Below are 11162 nucleotides of genomic sequence, written 5' to 3'. Positions count from 1 at the left end.
TTTGTAAACGATTAAATATTTTCTGAATCATACGTATGCGCTGACAGAACTCGATTACGATCTATTGTACGGATGTAGTTAATCGTGGATACCTCAGAGTTATATGAATATCTATGAATGAAAGGCTGGTCTATTTTTATATATACGTAATCTCGTCCGATACTTTTTATTACAGATCTGTCATCCACACACGATCGATGTTTTTTCTACTCTGAATGAACGATTTCACGTACGCGAGAATAATCGTGCAGGGAACGAACGTATTTCGCTTTCTTTTCTCCTATTTTTTTCTTCTTTTTTTTTTTTTTTTTTTTTGGAGAGATTAGATTCTCGATGTTTACACAGTGCGAACGAAGATTACTATCGTTTATCGAGATTTATTACATATCGTGATCGTTCCGACGTTTTCGAGATACAACGTTTCCGCGATGAGTCCCTGCACGTTCACACGACAATCAACATATTTTGTTATCTATCGTGATGTACTTCTATACTTGTCGTAGAACTTATATCTTAGATGTTTATGTCGAAATATAAAGCAATATGCACAACCAGTTTGTTTTCCGAACTTATTCTTTCGCTTATTTTATTATCTTTATCTTTATTATGGAAGATAAATATTGTTTGAAAAGGAAACTTTGAATGGATCAAGTTTATCTCGAGCGGGAAATCAAATCGTAGCCGCGTGCACATCGTACCGGATACGTCGCCAACGCCATCTATCGTGAAGAGAGACACTCTCGTACACAGACCTCGAGCTCTCGATGCAGTTTGTGTCTGTAGCAATATGGCTACGTGTCGAGTGTTCTTGTAGCGTGTTTTTGGCACGGACGTAAGCATTACTCATGGCGCGAGGTATTTAACGATCTGTTTAACAACGCGTGATCGTCTGGTTTGGTAATTTTCAACATGGCAACGAGTAACAAGTGGGATTTGTCCTCGGAGGACATAAAAACTGCAGCAAAAGACGAAAAGGTGAGTAACGTGCGAAAAGTTGGTCGTTGTAGCTTCGACAGCGCCACGGAGAGATGACGTGGCGGGAAATTGAAATCTGAATCGTTTCAGGAATTACTGTTGGAACACGACAGCGATCCGGATGAAAATATGCTATTCAAGTAAGTTGAGTGGAATCGAATCGTTATTTTTATCGTTTTTAACTAATTGTATTTTAATGAATACGTTTGCATTTCAGTCGACCGAGTACGTCCATGGCGGAAACTAAAGTGGATGGCAAGATGGATAGGTAAGAGGTATCTTCCATTTTCGTAAATAGAATTCGATTTTCCGCTATTCTTTAACATAATCTTCTGTACCCGATAATCGATTAAAAGCTAAGAAATGATAATTTAACTTACGAAATATTTATATATCGATGTCGCTGATGTTCATTTATTTTTTTTTTTTTCTAGCGTAAGATTACAAATACAAGAAGTTACAGAGGTGATGCGGGAAAATGTGCAAAAGGTAATGGAACGTGGAGAGAAGTTGGAAGATTTACAAGAAGTCAGCGATCGTTTAACCATGGCTGGAAACGAGTTTAGAGCAGCGGCGAGGAAAGCTCAGCAAAGGGCTTGGCTACAGAATTTTAAAACGAGAATCATTCTTGTCACTATTACAGTGACGGTCGTCGTCTGCATCATTGGTATGATGCACGTTATCATTCAAAGTGCATGATAAGCGCATGTTATTTTCTTCTTTTTTTATTATGTTACACAAATTTAAACAGGACTGCTCAATCTTAATCTGTCTCTTATCTTTTAAAATAAAATAATATTTGAATTTCGAGAACAAATTATTGTTCTCAAAATAAAATTAAAAGTATAGAATAATCTTTCCCGAGAAATTAATTATGGAATACATGTAATATTTCCAATTTCGATTGAGCATTTCCAGTTTATTATTATCGAACGTCTAGGTTCATCTATCTTGAACATCGTGCACCGCATTATCTTTCTCTGCAGATCGTATAATTTTTGCATAAAAAAAAAAAAAAAAAAAAAGGAAAATGGTTTTAAACACAACTCATTTAGTTAGATCGACGCGTATCATTTTCAGTTCTGGACATCATGGTGCTTTACCTGGTTCTCAGATAGCGAACACGGTGTAGCGAGCCTCGATCGTTCGATTGCAGGTATTCATCACTATTTTTCACCCCCGTATAATCTATTTACACGCCTTCATCCTTCTGGCTTGGCTTTTTTTTTTTTTTTTACGTCGTTTAACAGCCAAGTAGGTAGTCTTCTCATATCGTTGCAAAATTTCTCTCGCATAACTCAACATAACAATTTATTAAGCGTCTCCCCGCTCTTACATTTCTGACACTCAATCATCGTTCGTTCGATTGTGTACGATTTCGCTTTGAACACAACTGGCCGACAATCGACCGTGTACGCATTATGGGCGTTTTATTTTTCAGTATCCATCGCCGTGAAATATTCGTAACCAAGGCTCCCTCCAGACTGATATACCACTATTGCGAGCGTACGTTTATTATATTTGTACCTGTCTTTCATGGATTACTCACGTGTATTATTACTTATCATAAGTTTATATAAATACATATATTGTTATTTTTAATCGATTCGTCTCCGTCATCGGAAATCCGCCTTTCGAATCCACATTTAGCAATATTAGAGACGATAATTTTATAACATTTCCGTATTTTTATAATTTATTCCTTATCTCGTTATATAATTTTTATCGTGAACGATAAGTTCGATCGGATTCAATCTTTCATTCAAGCGTCAAATTATTAATTTGTAGAAAATAATGAGAGAACAATCGTAAAATCATCGAATTAAAGGAAAGAAGGAGGAAGAAACGCGGTCTGCATGAAACGCAGCCGCGAAACACGAGCCCCCCCCCAATTGGAACCCCCACATTTTACGTCGCTGGCTATCAATGACGAATACTAGCACGTTTCGCGAGACGAAACGAATACGAGTGTACACACGTCGGCAGATACAATCGTACCACATACACCATCTATCCAGCGAACGTTTAGTCGTTGTTCGATCGCCGTATCGAACGTTTACTCGCGTCGAGAGTTTTCGCACGTCGTCGGATTATCGAATTAATTTTGAGCGTGTGTTTTTGCTGGTTGGTTCTTTTTTTTTTTTTTTTTCCTCCTCTCTTTCTCTTAACATATCACGTGTGCAAAGACGACGTGATCATCCAATCGATCACGCGTCTGTAGATCGTTCTTTATTAATAGAAATCGTTAGAAAATCATGGGAGTGAACGAATTAGTGATAGCGGTTCTGACCGTGTGTATCGGCGCCTACTTGCTCACAGGAAAACGACGACGCTTCATTTATTTGCTCTACAAAACCTTACCTAGAGATGTGCTGTGAGTATTTGAGAAATAGAAGAAAAGATTGATCAAGTCAAATAAGAAAAGATTAACGCTGCATAATTTAACATTGTATCTAATCACGATTATATTTATCGATCGGTTTTGCAATTTCGATATTAGATCTGAGATCAAGTTTTCATTTGGATAAATAATTGATAATAACAAAGGCGTATAATAATATTTATAATTGGCAACTATCCATAATCGGTCTTCCAAATTGCTTGACATTCTACTTTGACCACGTGCTCGTGTTGATAATGAAAATTCGCGTAATTACCGATCACGATGAAATCATTAGATCATTAAAATATAATCATCCGTAATTTATCATCATTAATATTTAATTACCATCGTATCGGTTAATTTTTTTTTTTTTTTTTTTTTTCGAAGTTATCGATCTCCGTCGAACTTATTCGTCGAGTTTTTTTTCGCTTTCAAAAAAAAAAAAAGAAATGTAGACACATTTCATTTACTTATTACGTGGCCGTCATTCGTTTCAAACGAATCTGAATAGAGCAACAGGTTCACGACTATACGCGACAAGTACATGCAACATACTCCAAGTTCCTTCTCCTAACTCATCCTGTACAATTAGATCACTTAAGAAATTTTACGATACTATTGAACGCGTTCAAAGGTCCCGCGGGAACGCGTGATCGTGGCACGATCGTTCGAACGATCTCGCGAAACTCGAGAGTCGTCGGCCGAGGAGTCGTGATAACGTGCACATCTGTCATGGATCCCCATGTGTTGAAAAGGTTCGCACAAGTGCAATCTCGATCGCGAGAATCGGTCGATTCAAGACCACAAGAATATTGTTCGTGCGTAGCCGGGCGCACGTTCATCGGCGGATGCATCGAGCGCATTGTGCCATCGTGAACGACTATTGTAGGGCCAATATGGAGCGCATGGAATTTAAACAGCCGGCTGAATAACATTGTTTTCAACCTATCATCGTTCTCGATCGGGTCTCGTCGTGCAAAAGGAGTAGTATCGAGAGATCTGGTTTCGTCCGGATCGATCTATTTTATTTTATTTTTTTCTTCTTTCTCTTTGTTATTCAAATAACGTTCCTTCTTCTGTGAAAGTTCGAACGGGAACTAGAGAATGGATCCTCGATAAAAAGAGACAAGGAATATATATATAATTAAATTCAAATGGACAAATAATTAGACTCGTACTCGTTTCGTTTGAATTAAAATTATATAATTACTCGAAATTGTGCCACAGGGTGTAATTTTCTTTAACGTGATTGTCCGTTTGATCGATCGTGCAAAAGCGATCGAATGATATGGGGATAGGTTATTTCTAATCGTGGAAATTAAAGGAAATTAAAGAATAATCGAATAAATAAAATTTTGTTTTAAACCACTTTGAAACGTTTAGCATTTAAAAATACTCGAATAATCGATCGAACATCACGCGAGGTTCCCGATTTTTAATTTGAATTATTTTAAATTTTTAATTAAATTGCGAAAGACAAAGGAAACATTAATTTTGTTGTCGAGCAGCTCGACAAAAAAACGCATACGATTCACTTACGAAACGTATTCTCCGACAAAAATAAACAATAATAATACTTTCTTGTACCACCTTTCCAAATTTCCAAATCTTAAAAATAAAATATATTAAAAACTCGTTTCTATCTTCCTTTACCTTTCCCCCCTCCTCCCCTACACCAATTCTACGATTTCTGAAATCTAGATCGTCGAGAGGAAACGATGATCCAATCCTCGATCTAGAGTATTACGATCGAGAGAAATTGTACGCACATTCTATTGTGCACAACGCTGATAGATTAAAAGAAAAAAAAGAAAATTCTATCGCACTGCGTGAAAAGATCAATTTCCACGGATTAAAATCGATTAGAACCGAATGCGAGAGAAACGGTGGCGAGTAGTCGCTTAGAAACAAACCGCAACAGGTTGTTGAAATATCATATGTAGCGAGGATGGCTTCGTTTACTTTCGCGGGGCTATTGCACGCGGAACGCGCATAATCGTGCAAACATCATTTGCAAAATTGTCTTGGCGAAAGATAAACAGGCCGAGTGGCACGGCCTTGTCCGCGAACGAGTGGTGGATGCCAGCGTTTACATTCCATTAAACGTTGGTCTATCGCCACTCGAACAGCAACCGGTCTCATTTGCCCTGTGCCGAAGTGGTGTACTCGGTGCAGTTTCCTACGAGGCTACAATATTTCCTCCTCCCTCCCCCCTCTTTTCTCCAACCTTCTTTCCTCTCCTCCTCCCCTTCAGTTCCACGGAAATTTTTTCGTCGAACAAATGCGAGTGTAATGTAAACAGGTGATAAATTTTATAATCGTTGAATAAAAAAAAAAAAAAAAAAAAAATGAACAGTTGGAGAAAATTTGTGTGTTGTTTGTATAATATGATCCCCTGCCTTCCCCTCCAAAATATATGACATATAATATGACATGTTATTGGTATTTGGCAAGACTTCGTTACGTTATTTTTAAAACTTTTTCTTCGCGGTGATCGAATACAGACGGGTAATAACGACTTTCGAACGTAGATATACGTGTAGTATATCGTTCAATTGAAACGATAAATATATATGTAGAAATCAATCTTTCTAGAAGGGAGAAAAAACGAGATTGGTATGGAAAAATGAGTATCAAAGTTTAACACGAGTTAATCTCGATTCAATGATCTGTCAATGCGTTGAACGAACGTTGAGAAGATGAGTCTGAGGCCAGTGCAAAGTCTAGCACGATAGTTACAACAATCTTCACTCTTTCGTTCGTGAAATATTACTTTTTTGTAGCATCGAGTCGCACGATATCCCTCTTCTTTCTTCAATAATCGCGAGAACAAGGACGGGGAAAGACCGAATTCAAGGAAAACGAGAAGAATGTTTTTGCTGGAAGAGTATCTCGTCGCGTGACAAGTAATCCTGCCAACCGGTCGTGGGATTAACGCATGGCAACGAAACCGCGATGCACGGATGGTCATCCTCGTAACACGGACAGCTCTCGCTTCGTTATTTTATTTGATTTCATTTAATCACCGTGGAAGCGTTGGAAGAGGGTGACCGCTGGTATCGTATGCCCACCGCGAGAGTTTCGACAATGGCGTAGGTAATGTTCCGGGGAGCAGAGGAGTCTGTAAGCGACACGACTGATCCACCCGTTCTTCTAAATTTTCGAACTTTCTCCCTTTGCTTTCGTTAAATTTCCCCCCCTACGATTCTCGATACAATATAAAATTCCAGCAAATTTTCCTCTTCCGCGAATCGGAAGAAGAGGAAGAAGAGTAATTGGAACGAGCGTGGAACGATCTCTTTCTTCGATAAATTGGAGAAGTGGGAAAGAAAAGGATCGTGGAAAGATCGCGTCCGCGTGGACACACGTAACGCGCGTGGCGAGGCGCGAAATTACTCAATTGCTTTCGGAGAGAGAAGGACGCATCGTCGGGGAGGAACGTGGCGATGGCGCGACAGAGATACGTATCATCTTTGCAGAAAACATGCAACCGTATCCATTGTCCGTAATTCGTTTCTAATCATTTCATTTGATCCCTTTTCCCGTCCAATCTGTTTCCCATTATGAAAATCCACGTCGCATAAATCGCGATATCGTTGAATTATCCTAAAAAAAAAAAAAAAAAAAAAAAGAAAAAAAGAAAAATAATTTCTCAATTTTATTTTATTTCAAAAATACGCCTTACGAGAAAGAAATTTTGCAACGACGATAAAAGATTCCTCGTGATCGACGAATATAAAATATATGAAAGATGACTTTGTTTCGATGCGATACAGGGGCGCATACAGATTCGTTCGGGTGAACGTGTTGCTATGGTGGTGGGAATGGCAAAAGTTAACCGTGGCGAAGATATTCAGCAGGCAAGCAACGGCTAATCCAGAAAAGATCGCTTTCATCTTCGAAGACAAGGAATGGACTTACAAAGAGGTGAGTTGAATTAATTATCGCTGTGCTGCTCGAGGCGATGTAATCCTCTTTGGTTCGCGCCGTAGTTGGAAGAATACAGCAATCGGATCGGCCGTTACTTCGCTGGCAAATCCTTGTCCCGCGAAGACAGCGTTGGTCTTATTATGGAAAGTCGGCCCGAATACGTAGGGATCTGGTTAGGTCTGAGCAAAGCTGGTTTGGTGGGCGCTCTTCTGAACACGAATCTTCGACAGGATGTCCTGGTGCACAGTATCAAAGCAGCCAATTGCAAGGCTGTCATCTTCGGGTCGAATTTTAAGGACGGTAAGCTGGTGATTTTGGGAAAGAAAGTTTCTGAATTATTCAAGGGAATTGGATTGGCCGATAGCAATTTTCTCTTCTCAGCAATCGCCGAAATTAGAGAGAGAATTCCCAATGTGGCTTTGTACCAATGGTCTGAACTTCCCGACACGTCGTGCCTGGAAGGAGCGATCGATCTGAACCCGGAAATCAGTAGCGTAGATTCGGGCCCCCTGGACACGGTGGCCCTCGGCATTCCCAGGGACAAATTGATTTATATATACACGTCTGGCACCACAGGGATGCCGAAAGCTGCCGTTATAACAAATTTAAGGTACCATTTTCTTATTTTTCTCTCTTTATCTTTTGAACACATCGATCAACGTCTTTTGCGATCTTTTCGAAAATCGAACGATGAGAAAAGTACGTAGTTTTTATATAAAGAGCAATTTAAACAGAAATTTGAAAAAATTGTTTACGAACCGACATAAAAAAATAAATATATTTTCTTCCAACGACTTTCAAAAATTAAATTAACGTGTCGATTAAAGAAAATTCTTTAATACAGTTCGATGATATTAAATTTCTGTCGTTATCGTTGCGTCTAGACAACATCCGTTTGTACACTCGTCGCTATTTATTCAAGCGAAAAAAAAAAAAAAAAAAACGAAATCTGAGAGTTTCTCTCTCGTTTAATCATCACGGGTATCGTTTTGCATCTCGACGCGTATCTACGATCAATTATCATTTTTAGATACATGCTGATGTCATGCGGCGTGAACTCTATGCTGAATCTACGGCCAACCGATCGTATTTATAATTCCTTGCCTCTCTATCACACGGCTGGAGGCCTAATTGGAGTAGGTCAAGCATTGCTGAGAGGAATCACGGTCGTGCTTCGCAGACGTTTCAGCGCTTCCAAGTTTTGGCCGGATTGTGTTCATTACGAGTGCACCGTAAACTTATTCCTCCATTACCTCCATCTAGATCTATATCTCGTTTATTCAATTTTGCATAAATAAAAAAAATATATATATACATATACACGAATCTTTATATCGAGCTTTGTTATCCGTGTGTATTCTTTGCGTTCTCTTCCGGTCATAGGTTGCTCAGTACATCGGTGAGATATGTCGATATCTGCTCACTGCACCGGCTGCCCCTTGCGATACAACGCACAAAGTTCGACTGATGTTTGGAAATGGTCTCAGACCCCAGATATGGAAACCTTTCGTGGATAGATTCGGTGTGAAGCAAATAGGAGAATTTTACGGCGCCACCGAAGGGAATTCGAATCTTGGTAATTTTTTGTCCTACTTTCGATTTCTGACCATGATTAAACGATTCGTTAAAAATATTTCTTTATTACGAACAGTGAATATCGATAACACGATTGGAGCAGTTGGATTTGTGCCGCTATGCGGCAGTTCTTTGTATCCCGTGGCTTTATTAAGAGTGGATGAAGAGACTGGAGAACCGTTGAGGGGATCGGATGGCCTCTGCATTCGTTGTAAACCTGGTTAATAACGCATTTTTTTTTTTTTTTTTTTTTTTTTTTTTTTACTTTAAAACTTGAAATGAATTTAATTACCGTTTTCAAAACACGAAACTATGGTAAAAGATTTTTCTTTCTTCTTCTTTCAGGAGAATCGGGCATCTTTGTGGGGAAGATCAATCCAAAGAGGGTATTGAACGATTTTTCTGGATACGTGGATCGAAAAGCATCGGAACAAAAAATTCTTCGAGATGTATTCAGGAAAGGCGATCGAGTCTTTAATTCTGGTAATTGAAATAAAGTGGTTAAAAAAAAAAAAAGAATTCATCAATCTGTCCAAAAAGTATTCATAATTGAAACGTGCTTCTTTCACAGGTGATATTTTGCTCATGGACGAATTCGGATACTTTTATTTTAAAGACAGGACTGGTGACACATTCAGGTGAAAATTTTATTTTATTCAATCTTCGTTCGAGTGAAGAATTTAAATTTTATTTTTTTTTTTTTTTCCAGATGGCACGGCGAGAACGTTGCTACTTCCGAGGTGGAGGCTGTTGTCAGCAATGTGATAGGTTTAAAAGATGCAGCTATATATGGAGTCGAGGTGATTGAACGAGACGATCGATCGATTTTTATTAAGAATAATTTGATCTACGATGTTGTTGCAATTGGCAGGTACCTGGAACCGAAGGAAAGGCTGGAATGGCAGCCATTTACGATCCGGAATACACTTTGAACATCAAAGAAATGGCGGACGGCGTGAAGAAATCTTTACCATCGTATGCCAGGCCACTTTTCGTTCGAGTGTTGTCGGAATTGCCGATGACTGGCAAGTATTTCAATTATCAAGTGAAAAACGATTGATCGAAACATTTTTTTTTTTTTTATTTCAGGCACGTTTAAATTGAAGAAAAAGGATCTTCAAGAAGATGGATTCGATATTAAGAAGGTAAATTTTTAAATTTTTATTTCAAGTAATCATATTTAAAATCCAAAACGTAACATTGATTCCGCAGATCGCAGACCCGATTTATTTCCTCGACAACTCTGGTGTCTACGTAAAGTTAACGGAAGAAATTTACAACAATATACTGGAGGGGAAAATTCGATTGTGAATTCGTAATTTTTTTAGCGAGTTCATTAAAGTATAAACAATCTCGTTTCTTTTTGTATAATTTCTATTTATTGACGAGAGGAATAGTCTATTTAGACAGATTTATCTTTTGTCTATAAATATCCACAATATTTCCGAACGAAATTTTAACAGCGAACTTGGCTATCGAAGAATTGCTACATTTACACGTATTTTTATAACTATTTTAATTCACGATTCTTATAATAAGAAACTGTAAGAAGAAAGTTTCGGAACAGTAGAATTGTAAGAGATAGATGATAATATTTTAATAGATACACGTATTTCAAGAAAAAAAAAAAAAAAAAAGAAAAGAAAAAAGTATTGACTAGGAGAGAAACTTACATCTCGAAGAAATTGTGAATTGTTAATTTCTGATTCGCCTAGACGTTAAGATAATTTCTGAACATCTGTCCATTGCATGGAATTCCTAGAGATTTTAAGACTTTTTAAGTTATTTTATAAGAAGATGGTGAAGGTTGGGAGCGAAACGACTGTGACTCTGTAAAGTAACCGTGTATAAAATGAAACTCTGCGTCATAGTTTAATAAATTGTCCCCTTGTTGAAAAAAAAGAAAACCAATTCGAGCTGGACTTTGTCCCCTGGAGATGCCTTACAGTACGCCCACCCAGTATTGTCTCTAATAAAAGCAGAAATCGTTGTTGCGCAGTCTCCGTTCGAGTACAGTGACCCTCATCGTTATCAGGTCGTCTGTCGAGTATCAGATGTAATATTCTTCCCTCACGATTCACGAGCCAGTAATTTGGTTAACGTTATTTCGGATAAGGAGAATAAAGAATCTTCTTATATGGAGGAGGAAAAAAAAAAAAAAAAAAAAAACGATCGACAAAGTAATTTTCAATCGTTCGAATTAATTCCGCTTGAAAAAAAAATATCACTCTCCGTATTTCTCCCCGGATGGAAATGACACGACAAAGATCATTGATCATTATTTAATTTAGAGCGACGA

General features: G+C 38.1%; 2 protein-coding genes across 4 annotated transcripts; both read left to right on the top strand.

The window, feature by feature from the left end:
- The first annotated feature begins 724 nt into the window (after positions 1 to 724).
- LOC105735756 (vesicle-associated membrane protein 4) lies at positions 725 to 7268 on the top strand. Of its 3 annotated transcripts, none has more exons than XM_012487840.3 (6): positions 725 to 975; positions 1066 to 1115; positions 1193 to 1243; positions 1410 to 1642; positions 2056 to 2131; positions 2417 to 2577. In XM_012487840.3, exons 1-5 carry the CDS (start codon positions 910 to 912, stop codon positions 2091 to 2093), a joined length of 438 nt encoding a protein of 145 aa, XP_012343294.1. In that variant the 5' UTR covers positions 725 to 909; the 3' UTR covers positions 2094 to 2131; positions 2417 to 2577. The 3 variants fall into 3 exon arrangements, with proteins under 3 accessions (XP_012343294.1, XP_012343295.1, XP_086759694.1); XM_086903568.1 differs by lacking the exon at positions 2417 to 2577 and adding an exon at positions 7135 to 7268 and having other exon boundaries at positions 764 to 975; XM_012487841.3 differs by lacking the exon at positions 2056 to 2131 and having other exon boundaries at positions 745 to 975.
- Fatp3 (Fatty acid transport protein 3) lies at positions 2946 to 10770 on the top strand. Its single transcript, XM_012487839.3, has 13 exons — positions 2946 to 3349; positions 7135 to 7285; positions 7351 to 7588; positions 7670 to 7898; positions 8319 to 8520; positions 8672 to 8864; positions 8940 to 9083; positions 9209 to 9346; positions 9435 to 9501; positions 9573 to 9663; positions 9735 to 9888; positions 9953 to 10008; positions 10076 to 10770. The coding sequence occupies exons 1-13, from the start codon at positions 3231 to 3233 to the stop codon at positions 10172 to 10174; spliced, it is 1881 nt and encodes a 626-aa protein (XP_012343293.2). The 5' UTR covers positions 2946 to 3230; the 3' UTR covers positions 10175 to 10770.
- The last annotated feature ends 392 nt before the right edge of the window (positions 10771 to 11162 follow it).

Source organism: Apis florea, unplaced genomic scaffold, assembly GCF_048593485.1.
Source record: "Apis florea isolate Af1SG1 unplaced genomic scaffold, ASM4859348v1 contig_2293_pilon, whole genome shotgun sequence".
In the NCBI taxonomy this organism is placed as follows: domain Eukaryota; kingdom Metazoa; phylum Arthropoda; class Insecta; order Hymenoptera; family Apidae; genus Apis; species Apis florea.
Note: the sequence above shows the minus strand (reverse complement) of the source record. Positions and strands in the feature narration are given on the sequence as shown.